The following is a 22,019-nucleotide window of genomic DNA, read 5'->3' on the forward strand; positions in this document are numbered from 1 at the left end:
CATGGAACTGAGAGGACTAGCACTCCATTTTGGAGCATGTTCAGGTGTCTCTAGGGGAGATGGTTAGGGCCCCAAGAGCCGTCTTCTGCCTTGGAACCAAAACACTGTATTGATTCTAAGATAGAAGGTAAGGGTTTAAAAAAGAAAAAGGCAAAGGGGAACAGACCTGAAGTAGTCAGCATGCTAGATTCCATTTTTTTTGGCAACGAGTTCCCTGAACATCCACCACACGGACTGGCACCAGGCAGAGCAGCCTGGCATGCCCCCTGGAATGTGCTTTTATTGGCCGGTCATCCTCCCATTTGCATCCCATTACAATAGAGTTTCATGAGCCTTCTAGACCTTAGCTATTCAGGCAGTACTCCTGAGGGAGAGTACTTTTCCTAAACCCGGACCCCATGATTCACTAGGGTGGCACCACTGAAGCATCTTTAGGTTTTTTCCACTACTGCACTTTAGTGCCATTGAAAAGCAGGGTGGTATAGTGGGAGAAAGCCCAGGGAATGATTTCCAAATCCAGGTTCTGACACTTACTAGTTTTGGGACCCTGGGTCAGTCACTTTACTTAAGCCTCACCTTCCTCATTTATAAAATGGGTCAGGGAGAGAGAGAAGATGACCTACTTAACACCACATATTTCAGAGTAGAGAGGATAGCTTGGCAAGTAATGCAGGAATATGATATGGAATATTAGTTATTGTCCTTCATACCAGGGTAGCAAAGCCTATATACACCTTAGTGCGTGTAGAGGATTGGACTTTAAGAATATACTGGCTCAGTGGACTGAGAATTAGGTCTAGAGATAGGATGTCTTGGTTTCAGATTTGACCTTTTACACTTCCTAACTGTGTGACCCTGGGCAAGTCACTTAACTCCCCCCTTACCACTCTTCTGATTTTGAACCAATACACAGTATTGATTCTAAAGGGCTTTAAAAAAAAGAGTATTTTGGCTCAGGATAGCTAGGTGGCTCAGTGGATACAGTGCCAAGCCTGGAGAGGTGAAGTCCTAGATTCAAATCTGATGTCAAACTCTTCCTAGCTGTGTGACCCTGGGCAAGTCACTTTACCCCAATTGCCTTACCCTTACCTCTTTTCTGCTTTAGAACCAATATTTAGTATTGATTCTAAGAGAGAAGGTAAGGGTTTTTTAAAAAAAGAGTCCACTGGTTCACCTTGTATGAGCTAAATAGAATTTAATCCAAGCAACTAGCCCCAGCTACAATCTACACATTGCATCTATTTACAACGTTAATTCGCCCCCCCCCTTCTTTCTTTGGGATCCAAGTGCTGTGTTCTAACCACTGCACTACCTATCCCAATTTGGAAGGGCTCGTCGCCTGGGGAGCCTCAGGGGGTTGGATTTTTCTGAACTTACATCTCTCATCGTTAGTCTACTAAATTGGCGAGGGGTTACAAGCTGCACTGGTGAAGGGATGATCCATACCCAGGAAATAATCAGCTTGTCCTTGAAACTGTCACAGCCATAAGAGGAGAGGAGACCTTCATGAAAGCAAGCAAGCAAAAACCCAACCTATAACTTCCAAATATTAATATTCTCTCTCTTAAACTGTCTCAGAGTAAGGAAGTTAGAAAGAAATACTGAGGGAGAAGGAACCTGCTTTTTTCAATTACGTGGGACTGCATGGCTTGTCGAAGATGACAATACATTACAGAATGGATGCTCCGGGTTAAAATGTTTTCTGCCACAGAACCAAAGTCCTGATATTAATCACTTATCCACGTGCAAGGAATACTGAATGCTCCAGCTATAGTTTCATCTTCTGTGAAGTCTTTCTCAGGCTCAGTGCCTTCCTTCTGAGTTGTTGTTGGTTTTTAGTTGTGTCAACTCTTCATGGTCCCATTTGGGGTTTTTTTGGGGGCAAAGATATTGGAGTGGTCTGCTATTTCCTTCTCCAGATCATTTTACAGATGAGGAAACTGAGGCAAATGGGGCTCATGACTTACCTAGGGTCACATGGCTAGTAAGAGTCTTGAGGCCAAATTTGAACATGACTCTAAGAACAGCACTCTATTCTATCCACTGTGCCATCTAAATGCCCTGGATTTCTTCTGAGACTCCTCAATTTATCCTTTTTCTACCTTGTTTATACATCATTATTTTGTGTTGCCCTTCCCATGAGACCATGAACTTCTGAAGAGCAGAGAGTATTTTTTTCTCCTCAGCACAGTTCCTGGTACATATAGTTAGTGCTTCCTAAATGCTAATAGCCTTCTAAAGTTACTCTGAGAAGTTAAAGACTTGCCTATGGTCACAAAGTCAGTATATGGCAGAGGGAAGACTTGAACCCAGGTCTTCTTGGCTTTGAGGACAGTCTTTTCTTCACTATATTACACGGTTTCTATTGTAAGCCAAAGATGTCAGCATCTTATAAAACCAAACAGGGTCAGAGAAAGAGTCACACATTCAACTTCTGATAGAACAAAATAATAAAACCCACTTCCTGTGGCTCTACTCTGGGCAAAGAGAAGTGCCAGCCTCTGATGGACTGCAGAGCACATTAGACTCTGCTCAAAGATATAATCTAGCACCTTTGAGCTTGGCTCACTCATCTGTGCACACACCTATACCAGTGAGTACCAAGATTCATTAATCAAAAAGATGGATGGGGGTTGCTGGGGGAGGACTGGACCAGTAGTGCCCATCTATAGCCTGGCGAGGAGGAAGGAGAATTCCTGTAGGGGAAAGTTCCTTTGCCAGTACAGGTTGGCATCTTCTTGAAAATTCAATATTAAAAAAAGATTTTTTAAAAGTTCTTATCTTCCATCTTAGAATCAATACACAATATTAATTCTAAAATGGAAGTAAGGGCTTCGCAATGGAGGTTAAGTGACTTGCCCAGGGTCACAACACAGTTTAAAGTATCTGAGTTCAGATTTGAACCCAAGACTTCCCATTTCTAACCTTCAATCTACTGAGCAACCTAGTTGCCTATGAAACTTCAAGATGTCTTAAGTTGGCATTCCTTGTAATATATTTATTATAATTACAAATTTTAATTTGCAGGCTGTAGATTGGTCATCTTAGGGGGCATTTTCCTTCACTTGCTAAAGAAGATGCTCAGAAATGGGAAGAGTGTGTGTGTATGTTTGTAGAAGCATTTGCTCAAGATCCCCCATTAGACAAATGAAGGTCAGAAACAGTAATACTCCCTCTTGAATCCCTATATCCTTAGGAATAAAAAACTGGCACTCCAGCGACATCACAAGCTGAAAAGTAGGGCTTTGGTGTGTGAGAAATGTAATAATACGCCGTGGAAAGTTCTCTCACATTTCCAGCAGCCTCTGGTACTTCTCGCAGGCACTCGGTAGGATTAGAGAACATAGCGTTCGGAGAAATTAAGTTGACCTAATTAGATCATGCCATCTTACATTTATTGGGGCTTTTTACTTTTCAAAGCACTTTCCTCATCCATTATCTTCTTTGATCCTCTAGCCTACCTTCATGTTCCTACAGGGGAAGAAGGTACCCAAATGTAAATGACCTACTCGTTTGTAGATATAAAAATGTTTGTCTTTAAACGAGGAGGTAAGGCTGGCAACCACTGGTTGTCACTCCCTAGCCCCACCTTTCCCTAAGCCCCATACCAGCTTTCCTAAAGGATGCCTAAGCTCGAGAGGCACGGGGGAGTAGTGATGACTCTGGGAGTAAGAAATGACTGGCATAAAAGCCAATATCCCAGAGATCCTTGATCAGAAGTGGTTGGGTCTCCCCGCCCCCCTTTAAAAAACCCTTACATTCCATCTTAGAAGCAATGCTATGTATTCATTCGAAGGCAGAAGAGTGGTATGGGCTGGGCAATGGGGCTTAAGAGTGTCTGGGACCACATTTGAACCCAGGACCTCCCATCTCTGGGCCTGGCTCTCAATCCTCTGAGTAGCCCAGCTGCCCCCCAATCAGAAGTGGTTTGGAAGCTCTGTGGCTATGGGTCCTTTGCAACTGGTCCCAGGCAAAGAGTCCAGTGACAAAGGATCCAAGATAAGAGAACGACCAATCGCAGGAACGTTGTTGTTCCACCTCTTCCACCTTCCTCACTACACAGGGCAGGAAGAAACCTGCCACCATCAGACAAGTGGGATAGTCATTACATTATCTTTCCCAGTCCTGCCTCAGCCTAAAGCCCATTTTTGGCATTTGAGCTGATCAAGCATCTTAATCACTAGAAGTTTCCGTGGCAGAAATCTGGGCTATGTGATTATGCCAGAAAACAGGTCAAGCTTTCGGATTAAATGCTCAGAAAGTCAATTTCATGCTTATCTTGAGAGAAAGGAAGCAAAGATGCTGTCTGACCTATGGAAAATTCTGTCTGTCAGAGACAGTTACCCAAGGCAACCTCTAGAAGTTAGGTGTGGTCAGAACTCAGGAAACGGTGCAGCCTTGCTGGAGGCCAATGATTTCATCATCACAAACAGTCAAGTTTGAAAATTGGTGGGCCTATTGACTTTACTGGCAGACCAGACCAGGCCAGGCTTATAAAATCTAATATGCTGATTGTATTGGACAGATAAATGTTAGGGGATTGCCTTCCTAACTACCACATGAGAACCAAATCTAATATTCTTGGGCACTTGCAAATCTCAAGGTATTTATTTTGTACTAATAAGGAAATGGATTTTTTTTGGTAGCAGTCTTACAGTGAGTGCCTTTCAATAGAAATGAGAAAGCCAGCTGAAAAATGCAGTGAATCCATAGCTAAAAAGCAAGGACAAGGTAGGTACAGAAGAAGGGGCTGTAAGAAAAGTCCCTCCCTGTTGGATTACTCAATGTCAAAGTCAGAGGGTACTTTCTTAGATTGGAAGTGCCTTGTATAAATGGAGATTTTATACCTTTGGACTTCATCCCCCAGAAGTCCCTAGTATTTTCCAAAATTCCCTTTTCTTGCATCCTCACGTTTTTGCGTGATTGTATTTAAGTGGCTGTAACTCTTTCCTCTTTCTCTCTTGGACCTGTGACTGGACTGAGTTCAGGTAGCTTTTTTATTGTTGTTATTATTGATAGAACTTTATAAAATATAACACTTAGCTACTGATTATTAATTTTTAAAACCCACAACCTGCTTGGACCATTCTCCCTGAGAGCTAGGGGCTCCATGCTTACCCAGAGCAGTGATGGAGACAGGTGTGCTAGCCCTCCGCTCTCCAACGATCTGCCACTCGCCATCCACTGCCCGTACCCACTCGGTCACATGGCATTCATACTGGCCTTCGTCTTCCTTTCTGCTGTTAAAGATGCCCAAGGTAAACGAGTTGGGCTGCACCTGTTCCATTTGGATACCTCCAAAGCTGCTGCGCTCCCAATAGGAAGAGCCAGGCTGTACCGTGCCGTCTCTGTCCAGCCACATGATGTTACTTCGCCGATTCCGCCTGTCCAACAGCTGCCAGATGACTGAGAAGCGGCCCTGGGCTCGGTCCGCCGTTCGTACGCTACAGGAAAAGTGAAGGTTCTCTCCTTCCAGGATGGTGCTGGCATTGCTGGTTACTTCCACCGAGATGCTGCTCTCTGGGGAAAAGGAGATAGTAACAGGGAGGTGGCGGATATGCCCACCAACCTCTTCCCAATGAAAGTAAAAGACCTTTCTAGCATTGAGGAAGGGAACAAGAATTGGGAATATTCCTATTAACTCATTTGCAACTCATGGATCAGAGCACTGGAATTTGGGGTCAAGAAGACTAGATTCTGAATCCTGCATCAGACATTTGGTAGTCATGTGACCCTGGGTGAGTCATTAACATTAACCTTCTCTTAGCCTCAGTTTCCTCATCTGTGAAACAGATAAAAATACCTTTGAAGAGTTGTGAGGATCAAATGGCATAATTATATATATATATAATTATATATAATATATGTATATATATATGTGTGTGTGTGTGTATATATATATATGATTTTATAGAAATATTTGGAGAGATAGACAAATATGTCTTTGAAAATCTTTCAGCGCTACATAAATTGCTGCTATTAGTAGTAATTGTAACAATAAACCAAAATACTTTGTTTCTGGTTCCTTGATTATTTCTGACCTTCAATCATAAATGTTGCTAGATTCAGTGAGCTGGGGAGTTCGTTCTTTGCCTCAGAATCACAGAACCAGAAGTCGGGAATGGCCTTGGAGGTCATCCTGACCAACAACCTACCTGAAACGTGAATCTCCTTCTAGAGAGATGTTATGGCCATGTAGAACTCATGAGAATAGCCTGACCTTAAATTGGAGGGCACATCCTCCGATTACCTAGACTAGTGACACGAAAGGGTTTTTTCAGTTCGTAATATTTTTAAGAATTGAAACTCTAATTTATAACTGCTTTTTGAGAAACAGGAAATTTTTATTATTCTCCCCAACCCTTCTGATTCCCCTCTTAGTCCTGTGCATCAGTCAGACAAAAGATAAGCTGTACATCAACACCTTGCCTTTTCTGTTCATTCTAGGTACAGTTAGAAAGAAGAAAAAAGGTGGGGAAACCCTTGAGGAGTTTTTTTTTTTTTTAAGATAAACACATGGTTATTTCTCAAAAGCCTACAATAACAAAGGAGGTAGCTATGCTGATAATTCAGAGCAACTAATGGTCCAAACGCTATTTATACAGAATCTGGGAATATGTTTTTGGACTTACATTAAACAATTAAGGGTTCACTGACTGAGCTGGTTCACCACCCACCCACCCATCCCCAACTCATACTGTCTACTTCTTGAACACCCATATTTTCTAACCCTGGAATAGCTGCCAGACTCCAGTAGATTTGAGTGGGAATGCCATCCATCCAATCTAATTCAACAAGTGATTTTTAAAAAAATCCTTACCTTCTGTCTTAGAATTAATGCTGTGTATTGGCTCCAAGGCAGAAGAGTGATAAGGGCTTGGCAATTGGGGTTAAGGGAGTTGCCCAGGGTCACACAGCTGGGAAGTATCTGAGGCCAGATTTTAACTCAAGACTTCTTCTGTGTCTAGTTCTGGTTCTCTGTCCACGGAGCCACCCAGGTGCCCCTCAACAAACAATTATTAAGAATATATTACAAAGGCAATTGGATAGATCAGTAGATGAGCACCAAGCCTAGTGATGTGAGGTCCTAGGTTCGAATCTGGCCTCAGTCATTTTCTAGCTATGACCCATGGCGAATCACTCGGCCCCAATTGCCTAGTCCTTGCCACTTTTCTGCTTTGAAAATAATACACAATATTGATTCTTTTTTCTTTTGAAGATTTTTTAATTCCAATAACAAATTTACACATAAGTTTTCCAAAGTTACATGACTCATGTTGTCTTCTACCCCTCTTCCCTCCCTGCTCCCAGAGTTGACAAGTAATTCCGACACTATTGATTCTAAGATGGAAGATAATGGTTTATAAAAGAAAAAGAGAATATACTACATTCAAGACAATGCAAATCACATCAAAAAAGTCTCTATCCCTTAAGGAGCTTACAAAGTTTGAAGCACTGGAGGAAGAATATGTCTCTGGTGTCTAGGAAAGTGCTATGAACACTTTAACAGACACTCAATAAATGCTTGTTGTATTCTCAGTGACTCTTTACTCCATCCACTTTCTTTAGAGCTTTGGTTCTGAGTTTCTTTTCCCCCCTAAAACATTCGGGTGCATGCCAAAAGCTCTCCAATCTACTAGACTGAAAAAAAAATGAATAAAGAGACCATAACTATTTAGAATACAAACTTTAGTTGTTAAGGCAAAGTACTACAACTGTATATATCTCGAGTTTATAGAAGTAATTTTGACAAAAAAATCAGATGAAATTAGAAGAAAAAGAAGCTTCAAACCAATTAGTTTAATCAAATTCCAAATTAGGAAGCACAGATAAGCACAGTCCTACATGACTTCTATTTCTGTTATCTTCCCTGTCACTAGAGGATTTGATAGAACTCGGGATCAGAGATATGGAGCTAGAAGACCTTGGAAGTTATCTTGCCCCTTTCCTTTATTTTATAGATCAGGAGACTAAGGGGTTAAATATCATGTAGCCCAGCCAGGATTCAAGCCTATGTCCCTGGACACCAAATCTAGCATTTTTTCTACTATTCCACAATATCCCCTTAGGACCTACCTCCAGGAAGTCAACTCATCAGCTCTTTCTACCATGAGCATGATTTTAGCTTATTTGGAGTTTCTCAGAATAATGCCAGGGATGAAGTATAAAACACTCAGCTGAAGGGAATATAACAAATTATAACAATAGGGCTTTCAGGTACCATGGTACTCTTCCAGGGCTTCAGAATTATGTTTATTACTGATTAGTCAAAACAATGGACCAAAGGTAATGACTTCAGAATCAAGGCAGGAAATCTACCTTAGGTAAAAAAATAATATCTAGGTGAGCAGTCATTCTAGGCCAGTGATGGCGAACCATTTAGAGACTGGGTGGTCAAACTGCGACCCTCATGTAGCATGTGAACCCCCTGCCTTACCCCAAACAGGGGAGGGAAGAAGTATTCCCACTAGACTGTTGGGCATAGGGGTGGGTCATGTAAGAAATGTTCTCAGGTGGATGTGGAGAGGAGGAGCAGCCACCTCTGGCATGCTCCAGCATGTATGCCATAGGTTCACCAACACAGTCCTAGACCCATTGCAACTCCATATACATACATATATTTATATATACACACATATCTTATGTGTACGTGTGTATGTACATGTTTAAATACATGTACATATATATACAGTAGGTTTATAATAATAACAAGAATTACAGTTTTGGGCTAGATGAAATAAGGTGGCTTGCGAACCATGGACAATGCCAATTGGGTGTTAGTGCTTGCCTTGGCTATCAAGATGATCAAATCATGCTTCCAGGATAGGTAAAAGAGGAAAGCTGCAATTAAACATTATCTGGGTGAAGTTAAAAGGAATAATGTTGGTTTACAAGGATCTCCAAGGCAAGAGTTGATGATGCAACGTAAGTTATTAAGGAGAGCCTTGGATTGGGTGTCAGAAGCACAAAATCCTACTATTATTAAATGAGTAATGTTGGGTAGCATTTCACTTTTCTATGTTTTGGTTTCTTCATTCATAGAAAATGGATAGCACACCTCCCCCTTAATCTAGTTTAGAAAGATTTTTTTTTTGATGAAACCTGGAAGAAAAAGGCAATCTGGGCTCTTGCGAAGAAAAGCACCATTAGAATTCAAGGCATAATCATCATCACCATAATTGTTGTGGTCATTTTTGTTCTCTGGTAGACTTACCCAAGTGGCCTTGGGGCAGGATCTGATGGTGCTGGGGGACTTTAACTACCCAGATATCTGCTGGAAAAGCAATATAGCAGGCCACAGATCATCATCAAGCAAGTTCTTGGAGGGAATTGGGGGAAATTTCTTAGGATAAAAGAAGATATTGAGTATGGTGGCTGTCCATTTGATCTTTATCAAACAACAAATAATTAGTTTGTGGATGAAAAGCCAGATGAAGTCCTTGGATAAAGCAAGTACAGAATGATAGAGAGTCCACAAGATAGAAGAAGGGGGAGGAGTGGGAGCTAGTAGTAAAGAGTCCAAGGAAGGAAAAGAAAAAAGAATTCAAGAGAATTGAATGTTTTTAAACAAGAACAAGAGAGAAAATTATCCTGGTGTATAAGGAGAAGAGGACCAGAAAACCCCTATCTTGACCCCATTCCTTATTCTAGATTCCATATTTTAAAGGCAATAGCAACCCCAAGAAGAAATGGTTAAAGGGGAAAAGCAATGAAAATAATAAAGCTAGGTTATAAAGAGAAAAAAGGAAAAGACTGAAGGAATTGGGACAAAGTAAGTTTAGGAAAGGTTGACGCCATCTCTTTTGTTCCTTAAAGACACTAACTGCTTAATTTCCACACAACAGAACTAATGGGAAATAGATATAAACTAAGAGCTTTACATCAGATACATGGGAGGACTTCCTGCCTTAGCCACGTAGGCTTGCCTGGAAACAAGGCGCTCAATGAAATAACCCTTCCTGAGGACAGAAAGTAAAGCTCTATGATTCTCTAGATCTAGGATAAAAGGGTCTGTTTCATTCTTTCATTAAAAAACAAAACCAAAAACAAACCCTCATCTTCTGTCTTAGTATCAGCACTAAGACAGAGGAGCAGCAAGGGCCAGGCAATTGAGGTTAAGTGGCTTGTCCTGGATCACAAAGCTAGGAAGTATATAAGGCCAAATTTGAACCCAGGTCCTCCCCTCTCCAGGTCTGGCTGTCTATCCCACCGTGGTACTTAGCTCCCCCTTTCTTTGATTTTTCTTCCAGAATTTTAATTCAGGAAGATTTAGGCAAATGCCAACTTCTGAATTTTATGAAGTCTTGACCTTAAGCATCATTCTCCTAAATTATAGTTTGAACTAAGACTGAAAATCCTTCCACAAAAGGTTAAAGCTCTCAGAGAGGCTTATAGCTCATCCACATCTCTGGGGTTTAGCTTCCCTAGGAAGACAAACAGTTTTCCTAGATTCCAGGGTCTATCTATACCTTGTGGGTATTATAGGTTGTCCATGAGAGGCAATATAGAATAGTGGGTAGAGAAATGGATTTGGATTTAGGAGGACCTCAGTTCAAATTCAGCCTCAAATACTTAGTAGCTATGCGATGTTAGATGAGAGTCACTTGATAGGCCTGTGCCTCAGTTTCCTCATATGGAAAATGAAGTACTTGGACTTGATTGCTTGTAAGGTTCTTTCCAGCTCTAAATCTATGATTCTTGGGGAACATGTTGCAGCCTTAGGTCTGCCCATGCACAACCACAAGCTTGGTGTGTAAGAAGTTCCTATTCCTCTGAAGATCTGCCTACCTAAAGAGATACAGTGATTGCTGAAGAAGAGGAGCTGTAGAAGGAAGGGAGGTTAAGTGTTTTGTTTTTCCCCAGTAGAGTGGTTACCAAGACGGAGTGCCACCCACTCCCATCTGTCACCCTCCAGTTTCCCTTAAGTGAGGACACAATTTGCCAAACCAGAAAACAATGGGAATGAGGAAGAAGGGGGAAGGGAGAAGCACAATTCTCTACTTACTAAGAGGGAGAACAATGATGGGTATATTCTTGGGGCGTTTGCTTTCCTTGTCGATGAATTCACCGGTCACCGTTTTCTCTCGCTCGGTCACCCGGCAGTTGTATTTACCACTGTCCTCCTGGCGGAGATGATAGATCTTCAACACAAAGACACTGTCACTCTCTTTGGACACCTTGAGTTGGCCCCGGCTTTCCCGCTGGGCAAATTCACTGTTGAGCACGGGCACAGCATTGGGCCCCAGGCTGGCAATGAGGGAGCTGTTGAAAGCCCAGGAGACAGCAAAGTATCGGTCTGGAATGTTCTGAGCCTCAAGGATGCAGCGGAACTCAACTGGATCACCGACTGTGTACAGCCGTCTGTCTGTCTCTAGTCGAACACTGAACTCTTTGTCTGAGAAAGGAATGGAAGAAAATGGGGAAAAGAAAAGATGAGTGGTCACTGATGCCAAAATATGCTTCAACCTACTTCAGATAAATAATGGTTCCCAAGTAGCCAAAGTATGTCAACAAAACACTTGACAACATTGGCCAAGTATTCCAAGATAATACAACAAAATTATGTCCCCTAACCTAGACCCAGATTAATTGGAGGACTAAATAATACCTAGAAGTCAGAGAAATTTCAAAACTAACCCAAGAGCCTGGATTCACTAATTCCAAGAATATAAGCAATTTGGGCACATCTGGGTGGTTCAGTGGATAGAGCATCAGATCTGGTATGTGAGTACCTGAGTTCAAATTTGACTTCAGACACTTTCTAGCTATGTGATCCTGGGCAAGTTACTTAACCCCAATTGCCTAGACCTTACCACGCTTCTATCTTAGAATTAATACCAAGACAGAGAATATAGGCTTAAAAACAAAATCAAGCCCTTTAGGTAGCAACTAATTTCAGATTTGAATTTATATTTTCAGTACTTGGCAAAATTTTTTGCACAAATTAAATAGTTAATAAATTCTCCCTCTCTCCCTCTTTTTTGTCTGTCTCTCCCCTCTCCCCCTTCCTCCTCTTTTTATCCCTCCCACTTCTCTCTCATATACAAAACTGAGAGTATCTAAGACCTAAAACTAGAGATCCAAAGCCCAAATCAGCCCAAGAATTGACTAGTATTATTCTCTAGCAGCTGCTCTCTTAGGTCTACTCATGAACCATAACCAAGAGAAAAATAAAGACAAGGTAGAAATTCCAGGATGGAAAAAAAATTCCAAAAACCTGTTGACACCATCTCCATTAGGCAGTCAGGTTTTTGAAGCATAAATGCTCCATCCAGTTGTTCACCCTGTTATATATTCATATATTCAGAGATGAACAGAATGAACATTTACTATATTCTTCCTTATAATGATCCACCAACAGACATTTATTAATTGCTTACTGTATACCAGTGATTCTGCCAAGTTCTAGAGATACAAAGATTAAAATAATCTCTGCCCTCAAAACTTATATTGAATGTGGAAGACAGCATGTGAATAAACATCCCCATCATCTATGTTGTGGCACCCATGGCCCATGGCAAGATGCCATCAGCAGTAGTCACCCAATTTGGGGGTGGAAAAAACAATGCATTTGGGATCAGGGGAACCTGGTCTCAAATTCCGATTCTGTGTGACCTTGGGCAAGGAATTTCACCCTTAGGGCCTCAGTTTCCTCATCTGTAAAATGAATGGTTGAACTCTGAGGCCCTTTCCAATTCTACCATTGATCCTACTGACAAGTTATTCAATCCCTCTGAGTCTTACTTTCTTCAATTCTGAAATAGGGATAGTATCTGTAGCATTTACCTGATGGGGCTACTGTGTGGCTCATGAGATAATATATGTGAGGTGTTAGCAAACCTTAAAGTACAGGATGAGAAACCAGCATCATAATAAATATATAATATAAACCTATAATAACAAAACATTATATGGTTAGTATGTCATATTATGTAACTGGATAATATAGTAAAGTATACCTATGCCATAATAATGTTATCTTACATTATTATAATATAGGCTCATTATGTATAATATATTATAGGTTTATTTTCTTAGAGGGGACTTCAAAGGCTGCCTACTTCAATCTTTTCTTTTGACAGAGCAAACTTTACTTAGAGACTTAGTGAGCATCAGAGACAGAATTTGAACAAAAGTCCCTCAGGCTCATTGGACAGATGAGGAAACTGAGGCAAACAGGATTAAGTGACTTGCCCAGGATCACCCCGCTAGTAAATGTCTGAGGTTAGATTTGAACTCATGAAGTTGAGTCTTCCTGATTCCAAGCTCAATGGTCTATTCACTATATTACTTAGGTGCCCATGTCAGACTCCAGAACAAGTCTTATTTCCACTGTGTCAACTTGCCTCTTCATTGTGTAAAGATTAAAATTAAAATACAATAATGAATATTATATTTTATAAAGTTTTATTATTAATAACTAAAGCAAAGAACTGCTTGAATTCAGCCCAGGTCAAAAAGGGCATGGGAGGAGCATATATCTACTTAAATACCAATAGCGTGAAAATCTTCATTTATACAATTGTCATGTGGTTACTGGACAACAGAGGCGTTACAATGCAGGGAGAGGGGCTGGGAAAAAATGACTTTTTGCTGGAGGGAGAAGAACTGTAGTCCCAGGATTTCTTTGGCACCCAATGGTTTACCTCTCAAGCTTCTGCCAGGTGACTTCTTCCTGAACTATTTCTGCAACATTAAGTCTGATTTGGGAAGGGCACTCATTTAAGCAAGCTATCACAGAAGCTAAATAGACAGGAGGTGATATACTGACGCCATAACCATCTTTTTTCCCCCCGTTAATCTGGGATTGTCTTTCAAAAAGATACAGCTTGGGTGAATTTGCATGTCAGATTTGGAAAATCCTAACTCCAAGTAGGTATGATTAAAATAAAGAAGATTAAACTCAGGCAACCTAATTCAAGAGCACTCAGAGTTCAGGACCAATCTTAAAGTTACTCAGGATGGAGAGGAAAGAATCTCGTTAAGAAGCCTGAGGAAATGCCTTCTCCCAACTAAGAACCCTTTCTTTCCCACTCAGCCAGCCTTTCCTGACCAATTGATCATTATTCTCTTTCATTCACTCTATATCTCAGCCAAACTAGCCTACTAGCTGTTTTCCAAACTTGGCATTCCATTTTGTGTCTTCCAGGCTTTCACTGACTATCCCTCCCTCCCCACCTCTACCTCAGGGGATCCCTGGTTCCTTCAAGACTCAGCTCAAGCATTCCCCCCTTACACAAATTCCTGAAGTCCCCAGTTGTTAGTTATCTCCCCACTGGCAACTATAATTTCATATATATTTTGTATTTTCTTATCTGTGTACACATTGTTTCCCTCTAGAAGAATGTAAGCTTTCTGAAGACAAGAGCTCCTTTGTTTCTGTTTTTAAACCCTTATCTTCAGTCTTAGAACCAATATTGTATATTAGTTCTGAGGAAGAAAAGCAGTAAGGACTAGGCATAAGGGGTTAAGTGACTTGCCCAGGGTCACACAACTAGGAAGTGACATGGAGATCTTCCATCTTCAGGTCTGGATCTTTATCTGACACCTAGCTGCTCCCTAGCTTTGCTTTTTGTCTTTCTTTATGCCCAATATATTGTCTGGAATTCCAGTGCTATCAGAATGATTTTCTCAGAGCGAAAGTCTTTCTGCATCATTCTCCTAATCAATTAATACCTTACTGACTTCAAAATAAAATATAAACTCTTCTTGATGACAATTGAGGCGGTCCTTTACAGCCTGGCCACCAACTACCTTTCTAACCTAATTATTTATCACTTCCTTTCCCCCACTCTGAGTTCTGGTCAAATGGCCTTCTTGTTCTCCCTCACATGACTATCTATCTCTCCTTGCCTTTATGTCTCTCCCACGCCTGAAGTATCCTCCCTGTCCCGTGCCAGCTCTTAGAATTTCTAATCCATCCCCCCACCTCCCCACCCTCAATACTCAGCTTAAGGACTTCCATCTACACAAAACTTTTCCTGAGCATCTTCCCCATCCCTAGCTCTTAACAGCCATTTCCTTTTAATATCTGGATCCCTGACATCCACCTTAAGTCTGTAACACAGTAGGTGCTTAATAAATGCTTGCTGAATAATTATGACTGAGAACTTTAAAAATCCTCACCACCATAAATGACCTTTTTAATAGGTACATAAACATACTCATACAATATATACCCACACATCTGTGTATATGTTCATGGACATGTGTGTGTATGGATATAGATAAGTGTCTATATGTACTGTCAATGTGGAAATCTAGAGATCCCCAGTTTATTTAGTTGGGAGGGAGAACCCCCAGGTTTTGACCTTGTCACAGGAGAGTTTTCCCCCTGAGGGAAGGTCCCACTTCACCAGTGACTCTTCTAGTCTCCAGAAGCCTTTCCCAGTTTATCACACCCTCCTTCCAAGGATCAAACTTGGGACCATCAGCTTGTGAGATTGACGTGCTGCCTGTAGCACCAAAGAGTCACTTGACTTCCGATAGGGTTTATCTCCCACCCAAACTACCAGGATGTCCATTGTCCTGTGAAGTGGGACCTTCCCTCAGGGGGAAAACTCTCCTGTGACAAGGTCAAAACCTGGGGTTTCTACTTCCCTACTAAATAAACTGGGGACTTCTAGATTCCACGTTGACAGTACCTTCCTAGCTAAAATGGAAGCCTTGTACTGTTCCTGAAAAACACTAGTTTAATAAGTACACACTGAAGGCAGCTAAGTGGCCCAGTAGATAGAAAGCCTAGATGTGGGAGATCCTGAGTTCAAATTTGACCTGAGAAACTTCCTAGCTGTGTGACCCTGGGCAAGTCCCTTAAGTCTCATTGCTTAGCCCTTACCCCTCTTCTGTGTTGGAACCAATACACAGTATTGCTTCAAAGATAGAAGGTAAAGATTAGAAAAATAATAATAATAGTAAATGCTTACTGACGGATGAATAAATTCTTGTCCAGTGATTCATTTCAGGATGTCTAAAAGATCCAGACACTTCTGAATACTCCAGGAGCTGGTTAGAGAGCATCTTTTTAATGACATGCCCCCCCCCCCAGATCTAACACTGCATTAGATTTCTAGATAATCATGGAAATTAATACATAGAGGCAACTAGGTAGCACAGTGGACAGAGAACCAGGCCTAGAGTTCAGAGGACCTAGATTCAAATATGGCCTTGGGTACTTCCTGTTTGTGTGACCCTGGACAAGTCACTTGTACTCCCACTGCCTAGTTCACTCTTCTGTCTTAAAATTGATACTAAGAAGGTAAGGGGGAGGGAGGGAGGGAGGGAGGGAGGGAGGGAGGGAGTGAGGGAAGGAAGGAAGGAAGGAAGGAAGGAAGGAAGGAAGGAAGGAAGGAAGGAAGGAAGGAAGGAAGGAAGGAAGGGAGGAAGGGAGGGGAGGGAGGGAGGGAGGGAGGGAGGGAGGGAGGGAGGGAGGGAAGGGAGAGAGAGAGAGAGAGAGAGAGAGAGAGAGAGAGAGAGAGAGAAAGAGAGAGAGAGAGAAAGAGAGAAAGAGAGAAAGAGAGAAAGAGAGAAAGAGAGAGAAGAGAGAAAGAGAGAAAGAGAGAAAGAGAGAAAGAGAGAAAGAGAGAAAGAGAGAAAGAGAGAAAGAAAGAAAGAAAGAAAGAAAGAAAGAAAGAAAGAAAGAAAGAAAGAAAGAAAGAAAGAAAGAAAGAAAGAAAGAAAGAAAGAAAGAAAGAAAGAAAGAGGGAGAGAGGGAGGGAGGGAGGGAGGGAGGGAGGGAGGGAGGGAGGGAGGGAGGGAGGGAGGGAGGAAGGAAGGAAGGAAGGAAGGAAGGAAGGAAGGAAGGAAGGAAGGAAGGAAGGAAGGAAGGAAGGAAGGAAGGAAGGAAGGAAGGAAGGAAGGAAGGAAGGAAGGAAGGAAGGAAGGAAGGAAGGAAGGAAGGAAGGAAGGAAGGAAGGAAGGAAGGAAGGAAGGAAGGAAGGAAGGAAGGAAGGAAGGAAGGAAGGAAGGAAGGAAGGAAGGAAGGAAGGAAGGAAGGAAGACATTGAACAGCTAGACCAGAAGTTAAACTGAGGGATGGTAAGGGAGAAGGAGGCAGTATCACTGAATTTGGATGGCAGAAAATAGCTTCTTTGTCTTCCTTTGCAATCCTATGTATTTTGTTTTAGGCATTTAAACATATGTGTATGAGAAAAGGTCCATAGGCTTCACATGGACACCATAAGGTTCAGAATCTCTGAGCAAGAAGAAAACTCTTCCAAATGACTTTTTTTTCTCTTTTACAATTAGAAGAATCCAAACAGAACTTTCCCATCTCCTCCTTTGAACTGACCTAGGCTCGTCCTTCCACAGGTCACTCAAGCATATACTCACACCTAACACACTTTTATATTTGAATATTTGGTGGATTCACAAAGAAACCCCAAACAACTTAAATATTAGCAACAGAGTCATTCAAAGAAAGTCTTCCCAGGCAAAAGCATACACTAGTAGCTTGACTGAGCAAAACCAAACCCATTTAACACTCAGGACATCTGTTCTCCAGTCTTGACCCAAGCTTGGCTCATGACTATGTTCTCGTCTCTTATTTATCTTGTGGCTCATGGAGGCAGCAGAGGTCTGGAATCCTAGCTATTTATTGTTTTCAAACATCAATAGTGGAAAACTGTATATGGTACAGTCTGATCTTTATCCATTTCTCCCTCATAGAGTCAAAAGGATACTATCTTAACATGGCACTCCTTCACTAGCCACATCTCTCTCTTTTTCTGCTGTCCACTGAGAGTTAAAAGAATCAAACATCTGGAAACCATTCTCAGGAAGAAATATTTTTCAAGTTCCCTACCAAAATCAAATAATAAGCAAACATTTGTTAAGCACCTACTATGTGTCAGGCACCCATCTGGGGGTATAAATACAACAGACAGTCCTTTCCTCCAAGAAGTTTCTAGTCTATTGCAGTCATTATAGTAGAGCACATGATTTCATTAAGACTCTTGCAAGCTGGCTTAACATCATCCTCTACCTTTCTGAGATTAATTACATAAATGTATATCATGATTCTTCCTGGGATCATATACCACAAATTTGGCATTTGCACAATAATTTGTACAGGATCCTAATGTTTCACAAATAAAATAACAGGCTTTCTTAAAAGTACTTACACTAAACATTTCCCAACTTCATTGGTCCCTAGGTAAGAAAATATTTAATAGACCATTAGAGTCATAACTAGGGCAGGGCAATTGGGGCTTTGTCCCAAGGCACTGAATTCAGGATGCTGACAGCATCTGTGGTCTTTTAGCAGTTCAGAAAACAATAGAATTAAACATCTAGTTAGCAAGACTAATTAGTTATAATAGCATGAAATGGTTGGCATGAATTGAAGGCTGAAGAGAATTCTTCCCCCCCAGCCCTGTTCTCCTCTCCTGTCCCCACCCTATGGATCAGCCTCCACAAAAAGCAGCCTTGAATCAGTGTCCAGGGGTTTCTTTTTCTATACTCTCTCACTCAACAGAATTAGTGCAGTGTCCTCTCCGCACATGCCATCCCTCAAAAACTACGAGCCTACTTTGGCTGCATGCCCAGAGTGACTTATGATATCTGCCCTGGTTGCAAAGATGTCTAGCTATGGCATCGCATGCCATATAGACACAAAAATCAGTTTGATTTTTAATGGTCCCCAAATTTACCCACTCCAGTGCCCAACAACCCACACATCCAGGGAAATAAAGCACCAATCAAAGGGAAAGGAAGAGAGGCTCCCAGACACTAACCAGTCGGCTGGACGTTGACCACAGTTCCTTCTGAACGCTTGAGGGTCATGGGGTACCATGACTTGTCGGGATCCTGGATCCATTCAGCAGCCTCACAGTAGAACTCGCCCTGGTCAGATGTCTGCAGGTGGTAAACCGTGAGTCTGAAGGTAGTCTCTCCCAACTTGTCCAGGCGAACCTCTCCCAAGGTCTGCCTCTGGGCATACTCACTGCTAGAATGGAGCACAAAATCCCGGCTCAAAGAGATCACCTCCACAGGCTTCTCGCCAGCCCTCTGTCTGTACCAGGTAACCGAGAGGTGACTATGCTGTGATGTTTCTGTGGCTACATCACAAGTCAGTTCCAGAGAGTCCTGCTCCACCTTCTGAAGAGTCTGTGGTGTTGCTGTTGCTTGAAGGGAATCCGGGATCACTAAAGAATGGAAAATGTAAATATGTTAAGAATAATACACCAATGCTGGGGCAGCTGGGTGGCACAGTAGATAGAGTGCCAGACCTGGAATTGGGAGGACCTGTGTTAAAATGTGAACTCAGACCCTTCCTAGCTGTAGGACCTTGGGGAAGTCATTTAACCTTCATTACCTTATCCTTTAATGCTCTTTTGTCACAGAGTTGACACTAAGACAGAAGGCAAGTGTTATAAAAAATGAGAATTAGAATAATACAGCAATGCCATAGCAACAGTACTAGATTGGCATCAGAGGACCTGGATTCAAAACCCAGTTCTGTTGCTGTCTCCCTGAGTGACCTTGGGAAACAAGTCAATTCAACTTTGTTGGCCTCAGTTTCCTCAGCTATAAAATGAAGACATTTGATAGGTTCAATAACCTCTGAGGACCCTTCTGGCCTTCAATATATGATTCAATCAACCAACCAGTATTTACTAAATACCTATTACATGCCAAGCACTAAAAATACAAAGGTAAAAAACAATTGAAATAAAATCATAACAATTAAAAAATCTTGCAGTGAGAAGAGAATTTAGAGACTAATCAAATAAGATAATATTTTCAAAGTGCTTAGCACACAGTAGGCTCTTAATAAATGCTTATTCCTTTCCCCTTCTCCAATGTAGGAAACCCTTTCCCCCCTGGTAGCATCCCAGACAAATGGTCAAATTTCAATTACCTATGCTAATGGAAAGCATAGGGAAAGTTGCAAGACACTTCAAAAATCCTTTCTATTTGGCATCAGAATGGGCTTTTACACTTACCATGAATATGCATATGGGTGGGTCTAGCATTCTGGGAATTTACAACACTGTGTAAAATATGAGTGTATGTCACTTTACAAAATAGATTAGTTCCCTGAAAAGTTGCGCAAGTACAATTTTTTAGAAGTCAAACTGGGTTTTCCCCTTGATTTATGTTACATCAAAGATGTTTGCACTTTTTCAAACAGCAGAAAACTCTCAAACTAAAGCTTTGCAGTTTACACATTCCACACGACTGACTATCCTCTCCTCTTGGATATTTGCTCTACTCTGGTTGCCCAAGATACTGCTCTCTCCTGGCTCTCTTCCTATCAGCCTGATAGCTCCTTATCAGTATTCCTTTCCTGGGTCATCCTTATCATATCCTAAACTACATATGTACCCTAAGGTTCTATCCTGTACTTTCTTCTCCTCCTTTTTTCCTCCCACCAACTCCCAACTACCCCTTCCACCTCATTGTCTACAAAGGTTTCCATGATTATCTTTGAAAGGATTTCCAAATTTATATGGCAAGCCACAATTTCTCTCCAGGATACCATATTCACACTCTGGTTTGGAGATTTAAAACTATGTGTCCAGAGGCATCCTAAATTCAACACATCCCCCAAAGAACTCATCTTTTACCCCCAGATCTCCTCGCCTTCTAATAACCTGAAAACGTCTCTTTCTGCTGAGGGTACCACCATTCTTTTATGTTGCCCACATTTGCCTCCTTGGCATTATCCTGGGTTCCATAATCTCCCTTGCCCCATGTATTCAATTAGTTGCCACATCTTATCAATTAATTTCTTTCTATCTCTTGCACAACTCTCCTACTCATGAGGCCACCACCTTAGTCAAGCTCTTATCACCTCTGGCTGGGACTACTACAACAAACTCCTAATAGGTTCAAATCTATTTCCTCTAATCCATCCTTCTCCCATCTGCTAAAATGATTTCCCTCAGGTGCAGGTCTGATCCTGTACCTCCATTTTTCAATAAACTCCCTTGGCTCCCTATTGCCTTTAATATTAAACATAAGTTCAAATCTGAACTCAGACACTTCCTAGCTGTGTGACCCTGGGCAAGTCACTTAATCTCAACTGCACAGTTTTTGTCACACTTCTGTCTTAGAATTGATTCTAAGATAAGGGCAAGAGTTTCAAAATAAAATTAAATAAAAGTTCTTTTGCTTAGTTTAAGCTCTTCCAAAGAACCTTTCCAACTTTATACATTACTCCCATTCCTAGTTTATGGTCCAGGCAGACTGGTCTTCTGCCTTTCTATTGGTTGTCTTTCTCCCTTCTCACCTCTAACTCTAAGGGTCCTTTATTGCCTTTAAAATCTTAAGTAACACTCTTGTGACTTGGAACTGATATTTAGGATCAATTTTAAGACAGAAGCAAAGCATTAAAAAAAAAACAACCTTTCAGAAACACTTTTCTGATCTCCAAAATGTACAATTTATATATTTTGAGCATATTTATATACATATCATCTGACTGATAAAATGTAAATTTCTTTCAGGCATTGATTGTTTTGTTTTTGTCTCTAGGGCTCTAATTCCTGGCACACACAGTGCTTGGCACATAGTAGGTGCTTAATAAATATTCAGTGATTAATTGATTATTGTTGTTTAGTCACTTCAGTCATACCCAACTCTTCAGGACTCCATTTGGGTCTTTCATGGAAAAGATACTGGAGTGGTTTGCCATTTCCTTCTCTAGCTCATTTTAGAGAGGAGGAAACTGAGGTCAACAGGATTAAGTGATTTATCCAGTGTCACACAGCTAATAAGTGTCTGAAGCTTGATTTAAACTCATGAAGATGAGTCCTCCTTACTCTAAGCCCAGTGCTCTATCCATTGTACTACCTAGCCCCTCCCCCAAAACATTTTCAATCCAATTTTCCAGTTAAGTGGTAAATTATCTGTAAATACTTAAAATATGCAAAAGGAGGTAAAGAATTTTTTTTTAATAAAGAGAAGTATGCTACTGTAATGTGAATAATCATTTTCTAATTTAGCTGCCCTCTAATGGTCAATTTTCATTCACCAGGTTGGTGAATCATACACATTGGCAGGCAACTACAGTG

At 41.3% G+C, this 22,019-nt stretch overlaps 1 protein-coding gene across 5 annotated transcripts in view; it reads right to left on the minus strand.

Moving 5' to 3' along the window:
• The window catches only part of IGSF3 (immunoglobulin superfamily member 3), a 158,712-nt gene that overhangs the window by 41,755 nt on the left and 94,938 nt on the right, over positions 1-22,019 (minus strand). For 2 of the 5 annotated variants that reach the window (XM_056819254.1, XM_056819255.1), the window contains exons 4-7: positions 18,735-19,145; positions 11,006-11,395; positions 9,215-9,274; positions 5,119-5,520 (exon numbers count right to left, since the gene is read on the minus strand). In XM_056819254.1, the coding sequence (XP_056675232.1) occupies positions 5,119-5,520; positions 9,215-9,274; positions 11,006-11,395; positions 18,735-19,145 (1,263 nt within the window). The remainder of the gene's footprint in view (positions 1-5,118; positions 5,521-9,214; positions 9,275-11,005; positions 11,396-18,734; positions 19,146-22,019) is intronic. The other 3 variants (XM_056819258.1, XM_056819257.1, XM_056819256.1) reach the window with 2 other exon arrangements.

This window comes from Monodelphis domestica, chromosome 2 (genome assembly GCF_027887165.1).
Source record: "Monodelphis domestica isolate mMonDom1 chromosome 2, mMonDom1.pri, whole genome shotgun sequence".
NCBI classification, from domain to species: Eukaryota; Metazoa; Chordata; class Mammalia; order Didelphimorphia; family Didelphidae; genus Monodelphis; species Monodelphis domestica.